General features: G+C 39.9%; 2 protein-coding genes and 1 long non-coding RNA gene across 10 annotated transcripts in view; 2 read left to right on the forward strand and 1 right to left on the reverse strand.

Annotated features, from left to right (window-relative positions):
• The first annotated feature begins 470 nt into the window (after window positions 1-470).
• tmbim6 (transmembrane BAX inhibitor motif containing 6) lies at window positions 471-15888 on the forward strand. 2 transcript variants are annotated; one of them, XM_085144609.1, is made up of 10 exons: window positions 471-790; window positions 3019-3122; window positions 3228-3336; window positions 9821-9941; window positions 10029-10077; window positions 10227-10324; window positions 12433-12512; window positions 12608-12708; window positions 13653-13728; window positions 14880-15888. In XM_085144609.1, exons 2-10 carry the CDS (start codon window positions 3067-3069, stop codon window positions 14901-14903), a joined length of 714 nt encoding a protein of 237 aa, XP_085000735.1. In that variant the 5' UTR covers window positions 471-790; window positions 3019-3066; the 3' UTR covers window positions 14904-15888. The 2 variants fall into 2 exon arrangements, with proteins under 2 accessions (XP_085000735.1, XP_085000734.1); XM_085144608.1 differs by having other exon boundaries at window positions 475-790; window positions 3014-3122.
• LOC146494199 (uncharacterized) lies at window positions 3343-9749 on the forward strand. The gene is made up of 2 exons (XR_014871389.1): window positions 3343-6858; window positions 8466-9749. It is a non-coding gene; the product is annotated as an uncharacterized LOC146494199 (long non-coding RNA).
• The window catches only part of nckap5l (NCK-associated protein 5-like), a 65848-nt gene continuing 55048 nt past the window's right edge, over window positions 15696-26495 (reverse strand). For all 7 annotated transcript variants that reach the window (XM_085144597.1, XM_085144595.1, XM_085144596.1 and 4 more), the window contains 4 exons: window positions 26423-26495; window positions 24858-25139; window positions 24213-24364; window positions 15696-20445 (listed from right to left, as the gene is read on the reverse strand). In XM_085144597.1, the coding sequence (XP_085000723.1) occupies window positions 20185-20445; window positions 24213-24364; window positions 24858-25139; window positions 26423-26495 (768 nt within the window). In that variant the 3' untranslated portion in view covers window positions 15696-20184. The remainder of the gene's footprint in view (window positions 20446-24212; window positions 24365-24857; window positions 25140-26422) is intronic.

A 26495-nucleotide genomic window follows, 5' to 3' on the forward strand; every position in this document is an offset into this window, starting at 1 on the left:
CACGTCGAAACATTTTATTGACCAAAAATTTTATTTAGTGGAAGCTACTTCAAGTATTAAATTTAATAAATATTTAAGATGTAACAATAAAGAAACACATTTTTTGCACATTTTTCTTTTCTTTCGCAGAGCTTAACAATGAAGTAACTTATACGGTACAAAGTGCTATATTTTTGTCATTATAAACTATTATTTCATAGGCTACTTTTGGTATAATGACTAAAACATAAGTGAAAATATTTCACGTTGCATGCAGTTTCGTCATGACTGATATCTCGGTCATATCTTCGAACTTATATTTACACTCTTATATCCTGCTTTTTATTTCGGTTTGATTAGAAACCGTTGAGACGGTTAAGTGGTTTCTTTACAGCGTTTATTTTGTGATCAAACAAACGTTGTTTTTACAGCACTAAAGACGCTTTTCTGATGATATCAGTTACATTTTGTGTCGGCCATTTTAGGTGCACCGGTGACATTCTTCGATGACACACCAGGCAGTGCAGCATAATATAAATGTTATTCGAAAGTGAAGAGAAAATAACTTGTAACGTTTAATGTTTTTGAAAAAAAGAATTCATAATTACAAACAGCTAGTTGGCTCATTAAATCGCATTAGATAGCCGGTGATATGTCGTACTTTCGACCTCGCTGCGCGTGACTGGACTACAATCTTCTGGGCGTTTCCATGGTGACATCAGCAGGCTGCCGTGAGCTGACACGTACGGTTTTGTTTTAGAAAAAAACTTAACTGTAAAGCAGAGAAAAGGAAACAGCTCGTAACAGAGAGGTAAGTAATATGCAGGTACAAATGCAACCGTTTTGTGCTTATACCGGTTTGTCGTGTTAACTGGGGCTGAAAATAACCGAAGAAAGAAGGAGACGTCGAACTGTGTCGTTAGCTCGCCAGGCTTCTTGTTATTTGACGGGTATTGGCTAGCAGCGTTAGCTATTAATACATTTCCAGGCGTCTGCTTTTTGGCTGTCTGGTGCTCAGCTATCGTGTCGAATGGCTTATTCTCGTATTTATGTAAGAATAAGTAGTTCAAGCAGTCACCATGCTTACCGAATCGGAGGCATGGCGACTACTAACCAGGTTGTTAGCATGTTTGTGTGCTAGTTATGGCACAAAGCTTGACATTTAAAGCTAACCTGTTGTGTAACTTCATCAAAGTAGACTACGCACTTCTAATCTTCTGTGTGAATTTCCTTAATAATGAAAGTAAGAATCACGTTATTTTCATAGCTTAGACTCCCAGTTGCTAAATTAAAGGTTTAGATTTGCTGGAAAATAAAGAGTATGGGGTTCGTAGAAAGGCCCTTGTCATTGTTCTAATGTTACTATTCATGTTAGGGCGATTTCGTTATCACTATATGTATGAAATTTTAGTGTGAGACGCTTGTATAGCTGTTGAAATTGCTGCAATGTAAAGGTACATACCTCACACTGAGTTGCTCAGTCACTTTCATTGAAACTTTGAGTTGTTTCTCTACAACTTTAGACACCGACAACAGCTTCACGATACACAGCTCTTTTCAAAAAGCAAATTACTTTTGTGAAACTGAAATAATTATGCTTTTGCACCAGTGCATTACATGCAAGCAACCAGATATTAAGTTTTAAAATCAATAAGTTGGCAATACTTAAAAATGCTAATTTGTTGGTTTAAAAAGTTAGGGTAAGCTTAATTTAAGAATGTTGTGCTGTGCTCTCTTATACTGATTGTGCATTGCTAAAGAGAGAGAAAACACATGAACTTAAGGGTATGAGAATGTTAACATAAAGCAATATTCTGAGGTACGTTTAAAGGATCTTCACGAAACCTTAGTTTAGCAAATTAAACTTATAACTACTAGAAGAAAATATAAATATGGATATCTGAAGTATTTTTTAAAGAAAAGTAAGAGAAATTGTACACAACATATATCTCTCACTTTGTTTTGAGACTGATCAGGTTTTTGTCATGTGTCCTATACACTGCACAGTTTGATAGATTTAACATTTTTAAATTTAATTTTACTTGATAGGCATGATGCACTTTAACACAGTTCCTACACAGAGCATGAAACTGATGTGCTGCAGTTTAGCTATCTCAGCTTTTTTAGCATATCTGTGCTCCATACACCACAGATACAGTTAGACTGATTGCACCATTCATGTAGGTTACTGCAAAATAACATTTACAGTAGCTTGTAAATGCAGTAGGATTATATCAAGTGAAACTTGGGAAATGCATGAAATAAGGAAAGGATGGATAAAATGCATTAAAATCTGAGACTAAAATGTACTTTATCCAATAAATGATCATAATTATGAATAAAAAATGTAACACAGTATCACAACTGAAATAATAATGGATAAATTAACCCATGTGAGTCACATTATTTAGAAATATTAAAATTATGTAGTCATTTAAACAAGAGTGCACAATTGTTGGCATTCTTGTGCTTTTATGGTGTAGTAGTAGTTTTGTGTATGAAGGCCCAAGAAGATTGCATTCAAGTTTTTAATTAAAAGAAGAACAAAGTGTGGTATTCTGCGCATAAAAATACCTTTAAAACTGATCTCAGTACATGCATTCTTAATCTCCTCAAAAACAAAAGTGCACCTACACAATTGAGCTAAATCTCCCAATCCTTACAGGTTTTGGAATAACACATTGCATGCTGTGTTGCCTTGTTGTAGGCAGCGAGATAAGTGCTGGGGTGCTGTGTCTGAGTGTGAAGAAGTAAGTTGTGTTATAAAATTAGAAACTTGAGTGTAAAGAGGAGAAGGGTTTGGCACACTTGGTGAATATTTTGGCTGCAAGTGTTAGTGGCATCAGTAATCACCGTTACTGTTTAAACATTCAGAGAAAACTGCAAAGATATACCCAGTTTCTTTCCACTAATCATTAACAAATGGTTGCACTTGTACTACCTGCTCCAGGCTTACAGTCATCATGATAGAGGAGTTTTTACTCTTACTGTTTTAAGTGGAGCAGAGGTTTAATTTACGTTCATATCTGTTAAGAGAAGACAGCGTTTCATCAGAAGTCTCATCAGATCTCAGTCCCCGATTTCACCATGAACGTGTTTGACCGCAGCATCAACATTGATGCCCTCTTCAAGTTCTCCCAAATGTACGTAAACAATTTATGTGGTAATGAAACGGTCGTCATGGTCTGCTTTTTAACTTGCCTTTTCATCACTCATGCCTCGTTCATGTATTATCCCTCTTCCTGCAGATCTCATTCCACCCAGGTGCACTTGAAGAATGTGTACTCAAGCTTGGCAGTTTGTATGTTTGTGGCCGCTGCCGGCTCCTATGTCCATGTCGTCACACGCCTCTTTCAGGTAAGCATAACGAGATGCAGCTTGGCCTAGCTGTACATGTACCTGTAGATGGTCTCCTACAGGAAAGTATGTTTTATCCTCCTATGGTAATATGATTAACATAAATTTTACCTATCTAGGATCTGAAACTATCAATCTCATATATTTAGTATATCACTATGCAATATCTGTTACATGTCAGATTAATTCAATTCAATTCAATTCAATTTTATTTATATAGCGCCAAATCACAACAAATGTCGCCTCAAGGCGCTTCATAGATACAGAGAACAGCCCAACAATCATATGACCCCCTATGAGCAAGCACTTTGGCGACAGTGGGAAGGAAAAACTCCCTTTTAACAGGAAGAAACCTCCGGCAGAACCAGGCTCAGGGAGGGGCGGCCATCTGCTGCGACCGGTTGGGGTGAGAGAAGGAAGACAGGATAAAGACATGCTGTGGAAGAGAGACAGAGATTAATAACAGATACGATTCAATACAGAGAGGTCTGTTAATACATAGTGAGTGAGAAAGGTGACTGGAAAGGAAAAACTCAATGCATCATGGGAATCCCCCGGCAGCCTACATCTATTGCAGCATAACTAAGGGAGGATTCAGGGTCACCTGGTCCAGCCCTAACTATATGCTTTAGCAAAAAGGAAGGTTTTAAGCCTAATCTTAAAAGTAGAGATAGTGTCTGTCTCCTGAATCCAAACTGGAAGCTGGTTCCACAGAAGAGGGGCCTGAAAACTGAAGGCTCTCCCTCCCATTCTACTTTTAAATACTCTAGGAACAACAAGTAGGCCTGCAGAGCGAGAGCGAAGTGCTCTAATAGGGTGATATGGTACTACAAGGTCATTAAGATAAGATGGGGCCTGATTATTTAAGACCTTGTATGTGAGGAGCAGGATTTTGAATTCAATTCTGGATTTAACAGGAAGCCAAGGAAGGGAAGCCAAAACAGGAGAAATATGCTCTCTCTTTCTAGTCCCTGTCAGTACTCTTGCTGCAGCATTTTGGATTAACTGAAGGCTTTTCAGTGAGTTTTTTGGACATCCTGATAATAATGAATTGCAGTAGTCTAGCCTGGAAGTAATAAAGGCATGAACTAGTTTTTCAGCGTCACTCTGAGACAGGATATTTCTAATTTTAGAGATGTTGTGCAAATGGAAGAACGCAGTCTTACATATTTGTTTAATATGTGCGTTGAAGGACATATCCTGGTCAAAAATGACTCCAAGGTTCCTCACAGTGTTACTGGAGGCCAAGGTAATGCCATCCAGAGTAAGAATCTGGTTAGATACCATATTTCTAAGCTTTTCAGCGCCGAGTACAATAACCTCAGTTTTATCTGAGTTAAGAAGCAGAAAGTTAGTGGCCATCCAAGTCTTTATGTCTTTAAGACAGAGATTAATAAAAAATATATTTGGTTACAGCTAAATAGAAGGGTACTCTTTATGTAAAACAAAGGGGAAAAAAGTAGTCCTAGTTTACAGTACTGACAGCACTTTTATTTTCTAAATATTTTTTTTTTATAAATGTTGCCTTATAAAGGTCTGCAGCACTTCATTATATGGATGCTGATCTCCACAGTGACCCTAAATCAAACACAGTCACACAGCTAAGGTGGGAAGTCAGTCCAACAAAGACCAGCTAAACTTTCATTACTAATATTTATTCATTTCATGTGTTTATTATTATTATTATTGATGACAAGCTCACAATTTGTTGCACAAATTTCTCTGGGGATGTTCTGCTGTTCTTCGGGCACATTTTAAGCTCTCTTTTTTGTTGTTTTTTTGTTCTCGGTTTCTCTTTAAAACACCCCAAAGGTGTTTGCTACTGGATTTGAGTGAGGTAACATGCGTCCATTCTGCTACAGTCTACTTCCTCTGTTAGTTGTCTGCAGCCAGGCAGGCAAGTTGTCACCCAGTATTTTTGGTATTCCTAACAGGCATACCTGTAACCATCCATAAATTCAGACTTTTCCAATACTCCTCAGGCTTGTTTTTATATTCATTGCATTTTTTAAATTCTTGGATGTCATCTAAAGCAGCGGTCACCAACCTTTTTTGCGCCATGGACCAGTTTATGTCCAACAACATTTTCACGGACCAGCCTTTAAGGTGTTGTGGATAAATACAGCAAAATAAAACCAGTATTGTTATAAAAAGATGGGTTGGGGACCACTGATCTAAAGAGAATAACATTATGCAGGCACTTTCATGCTCTGTCATAGAAAGTTTTTTTTTCCCTCTGATAATCCTCCTGCCAAGCCTGAAGCACAAGGGTCAGATTGCGCAAGCACTCGGTCAGTGACATTGTGGTAGTAGGAAAGACATCAGAGCTCGATTAGTGGCCTATTCTGTACTTGTGATTACTGCTTCAGCTATGTTCTGACTGATTTCTAGTTGTTAACAGAACTTCATGTGTCCCCTTTTCCTCTTTTATGAAGAGCTTGCAATCAAGTTTCAATTCCTCAAAGTTCTTTCACATGTGGAGCTGTGATGCAGACAGCCCATGTGTCCAAACCTAGAAAGTTCTGGAACAACCTATTTCATAATCATATTTATTCATTAAGGCTGATTGAGCCCATGATTTTCAGTCAGTTGTGTTTCAGTAATCAACAATTTTCTAACTTGTGTGAAGTAATCACAGGTGTAGCCTATTTTGAAGCCTGTATTTCCGGTGTAGTGTGTCTCTCCCTTCACCCTGGATAATGGAGTGGTGTTGGATGACTTTGCGTGATGAGTCTTTCCTTCATCAAAAACAAGCGGCTCATGATAGGTACTGATGTGGGCGTAACAGAAAGCTACAAATATTTATGTTCTGGAATCTAACTGGTTTAAATGCAGTGAAGATGTTTCAATAGTCCATCAGAGAGGAAATTCAGTTCCCTCAACTGAGTTAGTAACTCTTTTTATAGAACTATAAAAGAAGTATTTGGAAGTATATAAATCTGTATTTTAGTTTTTGCATCACTGCTTGGTTCACAAACCTAAATCTGTCAAAACAATCATCAGTCAGTAAAAAAGAAAAGTAGATGTGGCAGTCTCATGAAAATGAGTAAGATCTCAGGTACGACTCAGGGCAGGTTTGTCATTTATAACAGGCACGTCTTCAGAAGGTCTCATACCCAATAGGAATGTCTCAACCATCCACGCTCACACAGGAAGCGGCTTCAAGCAGCCACAGGCAAAATAACCACTGACAATGCAAAGTAGCCAGGTCCCAGGTGAGGTGAGGAATTGAAGCCACTGCTATTAAGAGCACAGGATTGCAGTGATCCCCATTTCCATTCCCTTATTTTGTGAATTCGTGTTGCAAAACAAATTTCCACAAGGAAAGTAAATGTGACCAAAAGGCCTGCGTTTGCATTGTTTTTGGCAGACCTGAGGGAAAGTTATGGAAATTCAGCCTGCTCAGATACTATGGAGCCCAAAAAGCCAGCTGATTGGGTGGTTTGAGCAGGAAAGAGGAAGCACAGTTCAACACAAAGAGGACGTTTGGGGGGGAAAAACATCAGACATAATGTAAATACAGTGGGGCAAAAAAGTATTTAGTCAGCCACCGATTGTGCAAGTTCCCCCACTTAAAATGATGACAGAGGTCAGTAATTTGCACCAGAGGTACACTTCAACTGTGAGAGACAGAATGTGAAAAAAAAATCCATGAATTCACATGGTAGGATTTGTAAAGAATTTATTCGTAAATCAGGGTGGAAAATAAGTATTTGGTCAATAACAAAAATACAACTCAATACTTTGTAACATAACCTTTGTTGGCAATAACAGAGGTCAAACGTTTACTATAGGTCTTTACCAGGTTTGCACACACAGTAGCTGGTATTTTGGCCCATTCCTCCATGCAGATCTTCTCAAGAGCAGTGATGTTTTGGGGCTGTCGCCGAGCAACACGGACTTTCAACTCCCGCCACAGATTTTCTATGGGGTTGAGGTCTGGAGACTGGCTAGGCCACTCCAGGACTTTCAAATGCTTCTTACGGAGCCACTCCTTTGTTGCCCGGGCGGTGTGTTTTGGATCATTGTCATGTTGGAAGACCCAGCCTCGTTTCATCTTCAAAGTTCTCACTGATGGAAGGAGGTTTTGGCTCAAAATCTCACGATACTTGGCCCCATTCATTCTGTCCTTAACACGGAACAGTCGTCCTGTCCCCTTGGCAGAAAAACAGCCCCATAGCATGATGTTTCCACCCCCATGCTTCACAGTAGGTATGGTGTTCTTGGGATGCAACTCAGTATTCTTCTTCCTCCAAACACGACGAGTTGAGTTTATACCAAAAAGTTCTACTTTGGTTTCATCTGACCACATGACATTCTCCCAATCCTCTGCTGTATCATCCATGTGCTCTCTGGCAAACTTCAGACGGGCCTGGACATGCACTGGCTTCAGCAGCGGAACACGTCTGGCACTGCGGGATTTGATTCCCTGCCGTTGTAGTGTGTTACTGATGGTGACCTTTGTTACTTTGGTCCCAGCTCTCTGCAGGTCATTCACCAGGTCCCCCCGTGTGGTTCTGGGATCTTTGCTCACCGTTCTCATGATCATTTTGACCCCACGGGATGAGATCTTGCGTGGAGCCCCAGATCGAGGGAGATTATCAGTGGTCTTGTATGTCTTCCATTTTCTGATGATTGCTCCCACAGTTGATTTTTTCACACCAAGCTGCTTGCCTATTGTAGATTCACTCTTCCCAGTCTGGTGCAGGGCTACAATTCTTTTCCTGGTGTCCTTCGAAAGCTCTTTGGTCTTGGCCATGGCGGAGTTTGGAGTCTGACTGGTTGAGGCTGTGGACAGGTGTCTTTTATACAGATGATGAGGTCAAACAGGTGCCATTCATACAGGTAACGAGTGGGGGACAGAAAAGCTTCTTACAGAAGACGTTACAGGTCTGTGAGAGCCAGGGATTTTCCTTGTTTGAGGTGACCAAATACTTATTTTCCACCCTGATTTACGAATAAGTTCTTTACAAATCCTACCATGTGAATTCATGGATTTTTTTTTTCACATTCTGTCTCTCACAGTTGAAGTGTACCTCTGGTGCAAATTACTGACCTCTGTCATCATTTTAAGTGGGGGAACTTGCACAATCGGTGGCTGACTAAATACTTTTTTGCCCCACTGTAAGTGGGCCAATTTAAAAAGACAAACAGTGGCTGCAGTGGGCAGTTGTCATTGTTTAAACACTTGGTTTCACTTCGCGAAAAAGTTCTTTCGCTATTATGTCTTCTGTCCACAGCATGACCAAGAATAGCCCACATTACTGGTTGTTCCACATATTTTTACGCCCTCCAAGTCACAGTACACAACTACAATATGTACAATATGTACAACTAACATACCAGACATGTTAAGCATGACATCTTTCGGTTTTGTTTTTAATGTTTGAAAAGTTTTACTTTCGATTGTGTTTGTCATGGGGAAGATTTTATAGCTTCAGAATGAATAAAACAGGACAAACAGATCACATTTTCTCAATAGGTAGACAAGGCTTCTCAAAGTGACAAATACTAAGACTAAAGAAATTTCCTTTATATTTATGTTTTATTAAGTCAGTAAGAACATAATAGTCTTTGCTTGTTTGTTTTTTATCAGGTTTTTATTCCAGTTCAGTTACCTAAAATACTTCTTAAAGCTTGATTTAACTATAATAACCTTGATCCTGACCTTATTCTCACAGTAGCAGATTATGGTTGTTTACACCATCATGTGCTGCTGTAGATGATGGTGTAAACAACAGGTGGTATTTACTGTCTAACAGATCTTTTTCTCCCCAGTTTAAATACTGTGAGAAACCTTGGTTGTATTTGTTTTTTTGTGTTTTTTGTTGTTGTGGGTTTTTTTTTTTCCTCTTTGTGAAGTATAGAAGGTCATCAATGGTCATTTACAGTGAGCATTATCACCACTAAGCCATTCAGCACATACTTTGAAGCTTAGTCACCTCTATCCCATGTTTGATGTGATAACAACAACAGCTTTTAGAAGAAAAGGGGGGGGAAGTCTCACCATTCATCAGCCATCTTAGATTAAGTCTGGACAGGGCTTTTAAGCCACTATTTAAGTTGGGACAGCCAATTCTAATTTCAGTTATTACTGGCAGTCACAAGTCAAATCCAATTTAGAGAGGTAAGTGTCCCTGTAGTTATTTGGTAGCAAGACTTAGACGTAAAGACGTAGGTGACAAATTGGAAGGAGCACAGACATTTAAAACCACTGGCAGTAACCGTGAAAGAAAATCATGTACACATGAAGAGACACCATAGAGCAAATGGCCATAACAGAAGCATTTATTGCACATCACAACTCTGCAGGTGCATTTCAGATAATGCTCGTACAATGGGTCAAAGTACATGTCTGTAATTTGAATCTGAATTTTTATATAAGTAGTTTATTAACACCTTGTAGCTTTTTTTTAAATAATGTGAGTATTGTCTTGGCCACAGTACTGGTGCCTGTGTTTACCCTGTACCTCTATTTTTTTAGGGTGGTGTGCTGTCTGTGCTTGGATCCCTGGGGTTGATGTTCTGGCTTGCCATGACCCCCCACAACCCTGAGACAGAGAAGAAGAGACTGGCTATCCTCGCAGGATTTGCCTTCCTCACAGGTAAGTTCACAATGTGTTACTGTTTGTGTGATCAGAGGTGAATGGTCTGTAATCATGCAAAAGCCTAACACAGTGTTTACTCACCAGGTGTTGGCCTTGGACCCACACTGGACTTTGTCATCTCTGTCAATCCGAGGTAAGTGACAGATTAAACTTTAATGTCTGCTAACAGCTCAGTGAGTGAAAGTTAGTCACATCAATCTGAACCTCTTTATGCAGCTCTAAGCAAACCAAAGAGTCAATAAAGAACATATTATTTATTTGTCCTGGTATTCTTCTCCTCAGTATCATTGTGACTGCCTTCATGGGAACCTCTGTGATTTTCATCTGCTTCACTCTCAGCGCCCTCTACGCCAAACGCAGGACCTACCTGTTCCTTGGAGGTAATTGTGCTATCTGCCACCCATAACTAAGACAGTTTACATCAGTTTTTGTCCATAAGAAAGATTAAAATTATTTTAAACTCAGGGTTCATGCTGTAGTTTGTGGATTTAAAAAAAGTCCCCTCTGTATGTTTCATTTAGTCACAAATTAATTCACAAGTTTAAGTATTCGAGTTAAAAACAGCCCAGTGAAAGATTTTTGTTTTTTAATATTCACAAATATACTTGAGAAATAATAAAAAAGCAAAACCAAAGCACAAAAAATACAACTATCATTTTAGGTGGTTTTATTAAATTTTTTTATATTTAGTCATCTGATATTAGAAGTGTAAACACATACTAGATGATATAAAATCCACAAACTCTATACCTGGTAGCTACTGAATGAGTTCAGACAGAAACTGTGCTTATATATTCCTGGCATACCTTCTTCTCATTACTGCTAAATATCCTCTGAAAATTGTATTTATTTATCTATTTATTTATTTTTAAATCAGCCAATTAAATACAATGAAACTTCTCAAATGATATTCGCTGCCCTGATCTGGAAAAACCTTTGTACAAGATCTCCAGTTTACTCTCCCCCCCATCCTGCACCCCCCTAAGAACACCATTTGCATTATTTTAAAATACACCAAATTGTTAAAGTGACAAAACTGACGGACTGAGCAGTCGGGGAAATAAAAGCAATCAACACAGCCTAAATCTATTACAGTTTTAGGCTATGTCTACACTAGCCCAGATAAATTTGAAAATGTTGTATACGTCTGAAAACGCTCCGCGTCCACACTATTGTTTTCATTCGTTTTCACAGAGTTGTTCATCCACATTGAAACGGCCAAAAATGCTTACGTTAGAGTACTGTGCAAGTACTGCCCTATTTCTGTCTGCCGTTTATTTACTTTCCGGCTCTTTGAAACATTGCAAAATGTTAAGGAAAAGCACAGAGTTTTTTTAAATGAACTAACAATGAGGTGTTGTTGCTGCGAGTAACACAAAGGTGCAAAGTTGCAAAAGCGAGTGAGAATAAAGAATTTGAAGAAAAGCTATGTGGAGCATGTACAAACTGATATTAATCTTTAATGTGGCTGTCACAATTGAGAGCAAACAAAACAACTGCTGTGTAATGCCCTCCGCTATCTTAGTTTAATTGGTCACATGACTGCATCACATGACTAAAATGTGATCATCGTTTTCGAAAAGGCTCCGGGTTTGCTGTCAACACTGCGACGCGAAAACGGCGTTTTCAAATGTATCCGCTTTAGAGAGCGTTTTCAAAACGCTCCGTTTTCCTTGACCCAAAACACCGTCTCAGTGTGGACGGGAGGCCAAAACGGAGAGAAAAAGATGCGTTTTCAAGCTAAAACATATTAGTGTGAACATGGCTTTAATCTCAGTTCAGTTTTGGCTTCCAGTGATTGTGAAAAGCAAATCTTCAGGAAAAAACTGAAAGCAGTGAACTTTCCCTAAGAGCACAAATTCACTCACTCGTCAGTGCAGCTGAAACCAAAGTGAGTAAAAGTGCAATAAGAACGTCTGTCTGGAGCTGATAAAAGTTACAGGTTCACTTACAGAAATCTTGTAGGTGTGTTTGTCTCTAGATTTCTCACCTGGGACACTTCCAGCTTTCCATCCTTTTCAAACTGTTGGAGCGTTTACCTCTATAATCCAGAAATCTCTGAGCTCCTGTACATCTGTATTGTTAGCAGTAAAAACTAACATGATTGTACAACAGTGACAACAGTGAGCATAAGCTAGGTTTTAGACAGGCTTTACACCCAAAACACCCTAATCTGGGCTTAAAACTCTACCAGATGAGACAGTCGCCCCCTCGCCTGTTTTTTGTTTTTGTTCAATTTGCTTTTTCTTTTAAATTATATCTGAAGCTCAACAGAATCCTAAAAGGGTCCGTTTAAGTTCAGGACCTGTGTGATGTTTAAGTTACTTAATCATATTAAATAACCACATAAATAAATTAATAATAAATACAATTTTTCATTTTTCAAAATTTTCTTATATATTCATAAACCCCTGACATTAGAGGTGAGAAAAAATTGGCAGCATTATCCAGGAAAATTGATACCCAGCTAACCACTTTGTCTCCTCAGGCACACTCATGTCTGGCCTTTCCCTCCTATTCCTGATGTCTCTGATGAACATGTTCTTTGGATCTATGATTCTGTTTAAGGTAAGTGAACCAAACAGGGCCATCCACCCTCTGCTAGAAGTTTGATCAGCTGTAAGTGAAAATGTGCCGTTTAACATCGTCATCTTCTCTGACAGGCACACATGTACCTGGGGCTGCTCATCATGTGCGGCTTTGTCCTGTTTGACACTCAGCTCATCATCGAGAAAGCAGAAAACGGGGACAAGGACTACGTCTGGTGAGGAAATGTGCTCACTGCTAGCAAAGTTCCCATCAGCCCTTTATCTGCTGGCCTACATTTCCCTATAACCAAATGCTGTGCAAATGCATCATCCCACAGTGAGCCATACAACTGAGCATCAGTTCTCAAGTAATTTGATGCACCATATTGTATTATCAGACTGAGCTGGCAGCTCGTTCTACTTGATGATGTTCTTCAGTCGGTCTGACTTTATCTCGACTGACTGATTTCTGTAGCAGAGAGGGAGATTCTCAGTTTGTAGACAACAGTATATTTGACGATGACCCTGAGGCCACGACCAGTTCTGATAAAAGACAGCATAACACTTATTTGGGTAACTGGTGTGTTGAACAGTCTGTTATATTTAGTGACAAGAGTTGTGCCTGTGGCGGCTGATTAACTGTGACCACAGCCCTCTCTGAGAGGGTGGAGTTTGTTTTTTGGCTGTGCTGACGGAGCTGTTTTGAAGAAATGTCTTCAGGAGTTTAAGCTGGACTGTTGGATTGGTGATGGATCAGATGTGCAATGTGAGGAGCTGAGCCGGAAGGCAAAGCTTTGGCTTTATTGATCCATCTTGGTAAATCACCTGGCTCACATTTAGACCAGTTCGACTCATTGCAAAGACTTTGGGTGTAATCACGCTGCCGAAAATGCTGCTTTGTGTTCACTTTGCATCCACTTTCCAAAAGATTGATGGAGTTTCCTCAGCTTGATAATGGCGATAATGTCCCCCCCAGCTGTTTTCCTGCAGTTCATCAGAGAGATTTCTTTTCCAACCAAGAAACCGCCGTATCATGTTATGAGGCCACAATCGATCTACTCGGTGCTGAAGATTGATTGATCGGTCTGGGCCTAGAAAAGCTGCATACTGTATGAAAACGCTCAATATGTTTTTAACAGTTCAAAAACCACCCTGAGTTTAATCTGTTTTTATTTTTCAGGCACTGTGTGGACTTGTTTCTTGATTTCATCACCATCTTCAGGAAACTGATGGTCATCCTTGCCATGAACGATAAGGTACTGATATTATATGACTGCAAAATACTGTCTTTGAACATTTCCAGGAATGTCTAGTGATGGCTTGTTGTAATAACAAAAGTTGTTTGTGTACATTTTAACAGTTAAAAATACGTAAGGGAGTTTCCCTGACGGTCTAGTCTATTACTCTAAAGCGATAAAGAACTACAAAAGCACTTTAGTTGTTTTGGCTCAGTCCCAAATATACCATCTTGCTGCTGTACAAAGTCATTAGAGCAACAAATGTGTAGTCTTCACTGATGTAAATGGTCTCCATCTTGACTAAAATCATCACTGCTCAGCTGGTTTCACAAACTTATTTATAAGACCATTTTTGTGAGCTGTTACTACAGAACTTAAACATAAACTGACTTCAGGCTGAAATCCAGTGAAGTATAAAAAGGCTTATTGTTTTTTTGGCCTTTTCATGCTTAACAGTAACAGAAATATAAAATATGTTTCATATTTATTTAAAAAAATGCTGATGTTCTAAAAGCCAGTTCACTAAAGTCACACAAAGAGCACATTTTCTTATTTTCCTCATGAATTTGAGCTATGCAAATATTTGTGGTTTCATTTGCTGAGGTTTTGAGATATCTGAGAAAGCACCACAGTACAATGACAGGAAATTTTATTAGTGGTCCACAAAAACAGTGAAAACTGAAACTTAGCATTGTGGATTTTCACAAACAGGGTCACAGAGATCTAAACATTTGTAGTGTTAACGTTTTAATATCAGGAAAAGTTTGTTTTAAAGCTTTTTTGTTAGTATTCTTAATTTTAACTTCAGACAGAAGGTACTTGGTACTTTTAATTTTAGTTAACTACACCTTGGACAGTTTTCATTTCGCTTTATACTCCAGACACCTGTCTAATAAACTCGCACGCACTCATAAAGAAAATCATGTAATGAAGAAATAAATGCCATACTTGTAGCTGTAACTGTAATTTAAAACTGGGGCGTCTGATTGTATCTGAGTGATGACGATACTCGGAGACAGGTAACTGAAAATGTTCTGCATCTTCCGTGTGATCAGCGCAGCTCGATATCCTGAGGCTGAAGTGAGACTCTGTTTCATATTACATAACTACAGCACTCACAACAACAGCTCGACCAAACTAACTGTCCCTGTTTGTGTTTTTGTTTTCAGGACAAGAAGAAGGAGAAGAAGTAAAGAGTCTTTGAGTAGCAGGAAAATAAAAACAATCAGAAAAGGCACAATTTGCAACGCACTTGGTGCTTTTCACTTTCTGTCTTCATTTTGAAATTTAACTCCTATGTGGTCTTACATTGTTGAAAATTCTTTGATTTATCATATACTTTTTTTCTAAACTTACAACAAGGGTTGAATGTAAGTTTATGGTATGGTATGCTCGTCCCATCCTGGCTGTGAATGAATACTTTAACGCTGCAGTGATAACGCTTGGCCTGTAGAGGGGAGCGTTGCCCTATGATGGCTCCCAGAAGCTGAGCGGCACCTAATGAGAATTTTTTCATATTTACTTGTTCTTTAGTGCCATAAATTAACATAATAGGCTCCTTTTTATAGTGGGTCATGTGAGCTTCTGAAACTGATAATTGTAATATTTTATGTAATTTCATTATTTATAGTTTTCCTTGGATCTCTTAAGTGAAATGTTGCCACATATGGTCCCATTGTTTTTGACAGCAGCTCCTCCTTTTCAGAAATTTTCCTCTGATTTGTTTTGCTCCCACGTTTTTTGGTTTTGGGTAAGAGTGAAGAGTGCTAACACTGATTAAAACCCCAGAAGCCTGTCAGACTTGTTATGATCTACACTGAACTCATTCAGAGGGACTTTCAGCCACTTGCTGGTTTGGATTTTGGATTTTGGCCTCATTGAGGAGGAAGAATTGCTGCCATCTGTCCTTTTCTCTTTCATTTTGTTCCTTCAACTTGGATTGACGGGCGAATGATTCAGACCGCTCCCCTTGTAAATCTGTTGTCTAGACAATAGTTTGCCAGATGATGATGTTAACCTGAAAATTTGGCATCTGTATAATTCCTTTTTTTCCTCTTTTTGCCTTTTTCTTTTCTTTTCAAAGTGTATACTGTGAAAATTTTATTTTGTTGATGTAAAACTGAAACTAATAATTTGATACATTTGCTCAAATAAATGTGTTGAACGTACTAAGACAAAGTGATCGTGTCTTTATTACAGGCCTCTGTGGTTGTACTCTAATCTATATAATCTGTACCTGATGTGTTATAGATGTGGGGGCATCTGTGGCTCAGGAGGTAGAGCAGGCCGTCTACTCAGATCCCTGTTTCAAAATATTCTTGGGCAAAATACTGAACCTCGAGTTAGCCCTGATGCATCCACCAGAGTGTGTGTGTGTGTGTTTATGGGAATGCTGGGGAAAGCACTGAAGCATAGAAAACAGCAGTTTAGCTTTTAGAAAATGTAAGATTTGGCTTTGAAAATTGTTATTCCAAAGCTTTGAATCCCCCCCTCCCAAAAGGACTTTTCTACTCAGATAAAACACTTTATACATCCTACCTCGTTCTATCTACTATCCACACTCTGGTGGGCACACCAGAGGGGAACTTGGGGTTAGTTTTTTGTTCAAGGGTGTTTGGCACACAGACTGGAATCAAACCACCAACCTTCCAATCAGTAGGTGACCTGCTCTGCCATCTGCACTACAGCCAATCTGTGAAGCAGAAAGGTTTTGGTGCCCTGAATCTCTCAGTAATAGCACAAGAAACAGCTTTTTGTCACTCATAATAAAACTGTAGCTTTTGTATCTTACATGATGTGGTACTGATTATTTATTAATATGTTTTTTTATCGTGTTATGCATTTGCAAATGTGCATATGAGAATAATGATAATGGAGGGCTCGCTTACAGCAGAACAAATGTAGTGACAGGTGCACATAAGCTGAACCTCACAGTTTCCTGCACAGTCTGGATATTTTAAAATTGATTTAACATGATTTATGAATTTTAGAGGTTGTTGTTTTTTTGTTTGTTTTTAAAGGGATCCTCTTGATGTACCTCAAATTCTTCAACTAAATAAAAAGTGTCAACTCCCCAGAGGTTTTATTACAATAACAATTCTCTCTTTTTAAACGCTCAGTAGTTTTGAAGCTCAAATGTTTTTATAATTAATGCTTCAAATATTCAAATATATGTCATTTTTCAAATAAAAAATTCTAATTCAAATTTTTTATTTGCATAAAATATTCAGAAATAAATCATTGCCTTGATGGGAGCTATAACATTTGTCCTCAAGCCTATAAGATGGTAGAGAGATGTTAGGCCCTTTATTCCCAGTAGGATTATATCTCACCCTAAGGGGACAGTTTAATTTAAAGAATGTAATTTACATATTTTTCCTCTGCCTTGTAGTGCTGTTTAGCTGTTTATCCATGTAGATTGCTTTGGTGTGACTTACCCAGTTTTGGAGATGTCTGCCTTTTCTTGAGTATAATTTAAATCAATAGTGTTTTCCTTTTGGGGTTCAGAGTGTTAAAAATACATTTGAAAGTCAGCAAAAATGTCCAAAATGATTACCCACTTACTGAAAGAAATCTACAAACATTGTTGTGACTCATGTCATGGAAGAATTTTAGTGTTAGCTGTATGGCTCACCAACATGGGAGGATGTACACAATAGAAAAGATTCATGGAAGAAACCCGTCACTTTATCCGTGGGACATAAACATAGTCAAAACATGCTTGTGACAGTCTTGGTCAGTGTTGCAGTTACTTCATGAATGTAATCCCTGTGAGCAAAAGGGTCAGGCTTCAGGTCGCTGCAAACACTCTGCTGAGACAGTTTTTTGTACTTTTGGCTCTGTATGATGTCAGTGAGAGTGGGAATTCCTAGTAAGACCATCTGAGGCCCAGAAAGCCCACCGACCTGCTGTCAAATACGTCTTCATTGGTCTGATTTTGAAGCCTTAAAACGAATGTTCTCGCCATTACAGTCTTTGTGTTTGGAAACTGGATGCGGTGAATAAGAGGTTGATGTGACTAACTCATAGGTGAACAATTTGTCAATCACAAGTCGTTGATTCAGTTCATTGTCCTGTTGTATGACTGCATTTGGGCCACGGTTTATTTGTCAGACAGAGCAGAGCACGGCTGACTCGATGACACAAGGTGCTGTATCCCAATTCAGGGTCTGCAGCCTTAAAGTACGCAGCCTCAACGATCCTCAAGGGCCGTGTACTCAAAGACCGCTAAGGCCGGAAGTGCGAGACTTGTGAAATGGGACGGTCTAGCCTCCGTTGCGCTGCCCAGGTTGCCTAGCAACCATGATACTAACAGCTGGAAACGTTTCATACAGCTTTGTTTGACAGAAATGAAGGAGAAAATCTTTTGTTCATTTGTTTGTTTCTACATGAGCTTTGATCATTCTCTGATTAAGGTCAGCTATTGAACGGTGTATATTTTAAAGTAAAGGCTTTAAAACCAAGTTTGTTTTCATTTTTTTCGTTATTAAACATTTGCACATAAATAAGTGACATAATATTCAGTACATACTTAAAGTTTACTCTTCAAGCGCCCTTCATCCACCGTTTTTTTTTGGCAAAATTATCCACACCCACCGCCACGCTATGCATTCTGGGATATGTTGGGCCACGAAGTCTACACCGCCACGTCGTTAAAATTCAGGGAAATTAAGGACGCATTTGAGGGCCGCATTTCGAGCAGCCTTCGAATTGGGACAGCCATCGTCGCGGTGACGTAATTGGCCTTAAAATGCGGCCTTTAAGGCTGCAGACCCTGAATTGGGATACAGCCAAGGTGCTGTCCTGTGTCTGCAAAACAGGCCAAAATCATCACCCTCCTGCCACTGTGCAACAGTTAGTATGAGCTGTTTGTGCTACTGTGCTGTGTATGACTCTGTGCATCATTGCCAAACATCTCCACTCCAAAGTACTGTGATTTACTCAAATGCAGCTTTTCAAAGCTAAAGCGTGCTGCCATGCTCTCTTTTTTTCCCGCTGACGGGGCTTTCCCCTAGCGATCCTTCCAAACAAGCCGTACTTGTTCAGTCTTTTTCTAATTGGCTTGTCATAAACTTTAAAATGAACACGTTAATTGTGGCCTGTAGAGTCTGAGAAGCAGCTCTTCAGTTTTTTGCAGTTTTGTCTAAATATGGCACTTGGAGAGCGTTTGCTGTGACGTCCACTTCTGGCACGATTGTGGCAACATGTCAACACAAACCTGAATGCTACAGATGAGAAAAACTGCTAGAACTTCTGCTTTCATAGAAGCGCTCACACTCACTGATGATCAGTGAATTTGATTAGCAGAACCTGGCTGGTTACCCTCTATAGAAACAGTAAGGGGGTAATTAGTTTTTCACAGGACTCCATCAAGTTCTATAAAACCTCTTTTTCACAACTGTGCAAATAACACTGCAGATGCACTTTCAATCCAAGTCTGTGAGCTACTACAACCTCATATAATTACTAAAAAAGACTCAGACAAAACTAAATCAAAACATTTTAATTAGAAAGTTGAAAAACGGCAGTAGGTACATAGGACCTCTATTTTTGCTAGGGAACAAACGGCAATAGAGATGATGCAACACAAAATATGAAGATAACCTACTAAGCGAGGAAACTGCAGTTTTCACAGAAAGATTACAAAAAAAAGATGACTGCAAATGATGAACATTTAAAATAAATAAATAATAGAAATACATATTCATTGAATAGTGTAGCCATTTCTCTTATCTATGTTATTATTGCTGGTATATATTACCTTTAAATGTATTATGATTTCAAAACAAACATACTCTGACAACCTTCCTTGGCCGCAAAACAATATCAACATGATCAATAAAATCGTTTATACATTTAAAATCGTGATGCATGAGTTTAGCAATTAAGAGTCACAGACATGAACATTCTTTTTTTTTTTAAAGGCGCTCCATGTTTTTTGTGGGGTTTTTTTCTATTTTTTTTTTTTTTAATACATTATGCGGTGAAATTATGCCAAGAATAGAATGGATGTATTGATACAGTACAGTACGCCATCTGTTGAACCCCTCGCCAATTTTTTCTGACGTACGGGACGAAGCTCCGTCTACGATGAGAGAAACGAAAGAGAGGTCACCGAACGACAACTGGGAGTGACAACTTTTTGTGCTGCTCATTAGCTTGGCCATGCGTTTTGTTGTCCTGTACACATGATTTAAAGAGAAGTGTCCACAGTCGAGTCTGATCGTGAAAAAGTGAACAACCTATACGATTTGGGTGGCTTTTGGCTTCACGTTTATTGGAAATCCTGAGGAGATCAATCCATCTTTCCAGTTACAACAGCTGATGAGACGTCACCAGTTTTTTTCTTCGCGGATGTCGATGGGGAGCAGTCTTCTTTTCCTCAGCAGCATCTCAGCGCAGCCATCGACCAGGAGACGCGTCCTCCCCATCGTCCTCCTCCTCCTCCCTCTCCTCCTCCCGTCCTTGGCTGCTTCATCCTTGGCTGCCGCAGGATGACAGACTGTCGTACAGAGAATCGCTCAGAGACTCTGGAGTCTCCAGGACCTGAGGGCGACTTGGGGATAGGGCTTCCTCTGGCCGCTCCCTGAGCAGCTCCAGCCCGGCCTCCCGGCTCATCTCGGGGACGCTGGGTGTGCGCGTCTTCCCCCGGCGGCTCATGCCCGATTGGGCGGGGACGGGCAGGCTGCCTGGATCAACCACCCGGCTGGAGGAGGGGCCGCTGGCCTTCGTGCTCTGAAAGGAAGCAGAAGGGTGGGAAACATTTAAGGTCATGTGCTGTCGTCTTATGTAACGCCTTCAGGTGACACCAAAAAAGTGGGTTACAGGATTCATCCAACTGTAAATTTTTAATATTCAGCTGATGAATAATTTGTAAAGGGAGAATGTGGCTCTGTGTTTTTTTACATTATGTAAGATGTAAGTGCAGATTTAAAAATGTATCCCTTCTTTTACTGCCTGCAAAGGATTTCAGCCTGTAAGTGACCCAGTTAAGTCTTTTTCTCATGCTCTTGCTAAGCACTTTTCATTAAGTACAGAATAATATTCTCATTAAACACTCATTAACGAAAGCATAATAACCTTCAAAGCTTTCTTCCTAAGGACTAGTCTCTAGTCTCTGCATTCTTATTCTTCAGTTTCTTAGTCAAAGCTGGGATTGGTAGTTTGAGTTTCACTGCAGATGAAAAATTGATCTTCTTTGAGTTGTCTTGATCAGCGGAGGATAAGAGCTCGTGTCCACAGGAAGTGTTTTTTGCACAATTTTCTATAAAAAGCTCAGCGTCAGTGACACATGGAGTCCTCAGCTTTTATCTTTCCCCAGTTTACGCCGTCAGTGAAATCGTTTTGGAACGGTGCTACACTTGTTAACGTCACTTGTCTTTCACCTGCTGATCGAAATCAAGGCAGGCTGGGACTTGAAACACCGTCAACTAAGGCTGTCACTAAATTCAGGTTGTCATGTTACAAATATGCACTTGACAATACGGTAAAGAATCCAGTGGCAGGACAGTGACAGTTAGACTGCTGTTTATAGCAGGTATTTTCACAGCAACAGCATTTCTATAAAATGCAAACAGAAATCAGATTCCCACAACGCCCTGCCCCAAAAAACAACCCTCAGTATATTAGACTGTTAGTCAAACAGGCGCAGTTAAACAATCATTACTTTGCTGAGTTGTTGTCTCCTCTTGCTGCTCCTCACCTTTTGTGTGCGTTCCAAACATTTGGGTAAACAGTAGCTCCTCTGTGGAAATGTGCTACTGAGCCCTGCACCTTGACTCACAGGAGCCTATTCAGGTTTGTGGATGGTCTGATTGAGTCACTGCAGTTTAGTGCAGTCATGTAGGCTTAGAGACCAGTTATTAGGGGGGGAATGTGTGTGGTGAGTAGTTGGGGAGAATAGCAACTATGGTAGCAGAATCAACTCATTGTCAACCTTGTCAGGTCAGTTACCTCTGAGAAACTTCTGGTCTCTAGGAAAAAAATACTATTCCCCCACTGGTTGACAAGGGGTTACTGGCTGTCATGTATTGTGTCAAAAACCTCTTTATGATTGCTTTTGTTGCTAGCAGATTCCCACAGTCATTGTAGTGTTTATAGTGTTTATAGAAGATGCCAACTTGTCTGCAAACACTTCTAATTTCTCACTAAGTGGTTGTGAGACTGAGTGACACAAACCAGAAACTCAGTCCAAGCAAAAGCGGCGTCTTTGGTTTAATCGGTAAGGTGCAGCTTTTAATTTGAAGGCGAACAGTCTCCCTTTCTTGTTTGTGTTGCAGTGATTAGTTAGATATGGTTTGCAGACAAGTCGATGTCTTTCATGAGGATGGGTAACCGCAGCAATCTGCTAGCAACCAAAGCAATCACAAGGTTTTTGTGCAACACTTCTTTGTGACATTTTTCCCTAGAAAGGGGATCGCCTGTGATTGGGGCCTTGTCCGGGATGATAGTAAAGTAATAAAGTTACCGTAATTGTCGGGCTATAAGCCGCTACTTTTTGCACAAGCTTTGAACCCTGCGGCTTTTAGTCAGGTGCGGCTTTTCTATGGATTGTCCATGATTTTTGTCATATCGTAAGAGGATTTGTTTTGTTTGTTCCGCTGTTGTACGGCACTACGTTGCCTGGCGGAAGGGCATGTGATCAGACACACAGTATCGGGGTTCAAGAGTGGTATGTTGGTCACATGTCCATCCGCCAGGCAACATAGTGCCATACAAGTAACGCGAAAAACAAACTTCAAAGTAGCGCTAAGTGTTCAGCGGGAGGCGTGGATAATGAGCGGTGATAAACTTGCGAAAAGCAAGTTATGCCCAACTCCACCAGTGGAATCTGACAGCGTGGAAAAGTGTGAAAACATCCATGATCACCAACGGATTTCGAAGGGCTGGACTGCTGCATGATGGAGACGCCGCCACGGCCCTTCTGAGGGTGTTCGACTCTGACACTGACAACGAGGATTTGTTTGGTTTTGAAAGTGACAACGAAGGAGAGAAGCGGAGAGTGGATGACGAAGCCATCCTGAGCCTGTTCGTTTCCGACACTGGAGAAGAGGACTTTGGTGATTTTAGTGCGCAGGAAGAAGAGAAAGATGGTGGTGAATGACTGACTTTTCTTCTTGTTAAAGCCGTGTCACTGCACCTGAGCCTAAAAGGTAGGCCGAATCTATTTTTCTGGTGTGCTGTAGGTTATTGTTATGTACTACATTTGTTACTCGTTTAAGAAGCATCAGTACATGTTTCGTACTTGTAATTACTGGTACTTGTACATATACCTAAAAAGTTATGCAAATATGTACCCGTAACTTGTTTTCAAAATATTAATAAAAGGGGTGTGTCTCCAAACAGCCATCTCTTTCCTAACAATTCCCTTTGTGCATATTCTCTTACATATGATAAGTCAACATTGAAACACCTGCGGCTTTTAGTCAGGTGCAGCTAATGTATGTACAAAACAGGATTTTCCCCTGATTTTAGCTTGTGCGGCTAATATTCAGGTGCGCTTTGTAGTCCGGGAAATACGGTATATGGATAAAATAAAGCTCATAATGATGTTTACTGACAGGAAATAAAAGAACAAAAAACTGCTAATGATATATCACATTATTACTGATAATGTGAATTTTCTTTGCTACAATAATTATAAATTGAAAATAGTGAAATTTATTAAATTAATTTCCAAAGCACTTCCAGGCCCAAAAGTGGTCGTTACTGACGAGCCAGTTATTTATGATCTACGAACGAAAGCATTTTCTTTATGTGTTGCTTGAATTGAATGTTGCTTCTAACCCTGCAGAGGTGTTCCAAACACCGGAACTGATAAAACTGGCAAAAGATTGAAATTTCTTCACCACAGTAAAACCAGGAAACTATTTCAAACTCCTGACACGTGCACAGCTGCTCTCAAGCACTGCAAGTAGAAGCGAGAAAAAAGTTGATTAATTTGATGGCAGAAGAGATTTCTGCGTCGCAAACCAACCAACAGTCTAACCTCTTGATTGAAGTGCCGTGCCTAACCTTTCCCGTAAAGTGAAACGTCGTTGTGTTTTCTCCTTTGTTGTTGTCTATGCCCCTCAGGGCCACCGTAGTTCTGTAACCTAGCAACAACATGTGCTCTGAAAATGAGGTCATGGATGCTTCCACTGCAAAAAATAAATAAAAAAAATGTTGCTGTGGACTCAGAACCAGAGTCTTGTGCAGATGTGATGTGCGCACCAGAACAGAAAAATTAGCTCATCGGTCAGGAGTTTGTCTGACTCAAGAAGGGCTTTTTGTTGGTTTCTGTGGATGCTGTTAAACATACAGTAAAGGCGGTGATTCCCCATGACCTTAGCTCTCAGAAATCTTTGCATTCTTCTGTTATTTCTCACCATTAGTTATTGAAATACATCCATTATGCCTGAGTACATCAGCAGCTCTTTCTGTGCCACAAAAGAGTCCTCACAACTTCGTTTGAAGATGATAAAAGGTGCATTTGAATAACAGTAAAACCACAGTATGCCTACCCCTCTGAATGGTGATCCAAAGGATACCGCCTCCTCCTCTTCCTCCTCCACTGCCAGGTACACCTCCGCAGGTCCTGCTGGAGTCTTCAGGTTGGGGAAAGTCCAAGTCTTGGAGCGAGGCGAAAACATGTTCCCTCCATGTGCCTCTTTGTCTGCAGATGGAACAAATAAAGATGAGTTTGTGTTTCTTGTGCCGAGGATTTTCTCCCGTGGGTTATTACTGAAGTGGATTTAAGAGCACAAGTACATGTCGAAATTCCCAACATGAGGAAGGTTAAAACTGTTTAAGTGTTAGGCTAAAATGGTTACTACAAAAGGGAATAAATGTGTTTTGTAACCATGCTACTGGAGCTTCATGGCTTTGCAGAGAAAAGGTTTGACCCAAAGTGAACCAGCTAAACATTTAAGAGGGATGTTGGTGGTTTCTGGAGGATAAAAGTTGTTCTATTCTTTAATACTGTTTCCTTTATAATTCTATATTTCTTAGTGTCCTCTTTATGCTTTTATTTACACTCATACCATCCTAAAACACATGAATGTAGGGCTGGGAATCGGCGTAACAGATCCCATTTAAGTAACACTGTCCAACAACCTGACCTCTTCCATCTGTTATTGTTATGTCTAAGTGGGGCGGAGTGTTGACACCTTCGCGGATGACGCCGGCTGAGCCTCTTCCCTCCAACACGGACCCGTACTGAATGGTGGGAATCAGCTGCTTGTGTGGAGCGTAGCAGTCCTCCTGTGATGTCAGCTCTCTGTCCAGGGTGCGAGCTCGCCGTCCGGCTCTCCCTGGGGAGCCGCCGCCGGAGTGGTGCTCGGCTCCGCCCTTTGTCTTAGACAGGCCCCGTGCAGCTACACCGCTACTGCAGTCGGGCAGAGGGAACGTACCGATGCCGCTGTCCAGGGTGTAGGTGGAAGCACCGGAGCCTGCGGAGGAAAAACACGGGGGAGGGAGATTCAGCAAATCTGAATTAATGAACTGCTTGCGTAATTTGAGAATTTAGAAGAAAAAAAAAGAAAAAACGTCACAAAGCAAATGTGTAAATTGGTGGCGTCCTCATTTATTTGATCTTTGACTGCAGCCTCAGAATGAGCTCCCCTCAGGGGTGTGCCCTGTTTGTTCACCTTTGATATGCTAACAAAGGTGTGAGGCAGTTTATTTCCCCTCAGTGTTTCAGTCACGCCCTCATGGAGCATCGCTGATTCTCAGTGACTGAACGTGTGATCATTTATGCAAATAATACCGCAAAAATACTGACAGTCCATAAGGAAAAGTGTGTAATTATTATCTACAAAAAACATGCTTAAATTATAAAAAATAAAAGTACTCAGTGAAAAGTACAGATATTAAATGATTGTGGATTAATACATTATCTACTGTGGTTTAGAGAGACACCTATTTCACAGAGGTACTAAAGTTGATCGTAAAATGATATGTCTAATCGCCATATTTCTTCAATGCAATCATCAGCTGCCCTATCCTGTCCTCAGAGAAGGAGAAAGCAACAAACACAGTCCATTTACTGTGAATGTGAAGCCTAGATGACACGAAAAGATAAACAAAATTAATTGACCGTCGAAAAGTGCTAGTTCAAATTCTTTTATTTTGAAAGTCTCTGGACGTGCAGGAGACTACTGTGTAAGTCTTCAATATCCTTCAGCTGGTGTAGAGGATCCACATTCACCTCTAATGGGACAATATTTATAATATTTAAAATGTGTAATATCTAATATTATATAAGCTCTAATACTATTGCATAACATCGAAATGTGTTCAGCAAAGTTTGGTAAAATGTTCTGAGGAAAGATAGGATCACAGTAGCGGTGTTTATTTCCATATTCCATATCATAAAAGCAACATTTTAATATTGCATCCTGTTGGTGTGAAGCTAAGCTAGGCCACTGCACACAAACAAAGTAAATAGCAACTTTATATTAAAAGTGCAATATTTTCTCTCTAAAATGTATCAGGGTCGATATATGAAAGATTAAGTAGCAGAAATACTCAAAATAGTTTCATTTTTCATCTGAACGTACACATAGTTTATATTGTTATCACTTTTCTTTCTTTTTTGCATTTAATTTACCTACTTCCCTTCCTCTCTGTGAATTTCTTATTAACCTCACTTCCCTGTGACTTCCACCGAAGTCTATTTTGATCCTCCACAAAGGCCGCAAACCTTTTTAGACTCCCGGCAGACGTATCTTACCTGCAAAGTGTTGAGAGTGAACTGAATCTGCGAGGTTTTCATCTGATGTGATCTTGCCGATTCTTTCTGATCC

Source organism: Neolamprologus multifasciatus, chromosome 20, assembly GCF_963576455.1.
Source record: "Neolamprologus multifasciatus chromosome 20, fNeoMul1.2, whole genome shotgun sequence".
NCBI classification, from domain to species: domain Eukaryota; kingdom Metazoa; phylum Chordata; class Actinopteri; order Cichliformes; family Cichlidae; genus Neolamprologus; species Neolamprologus multifasciatus.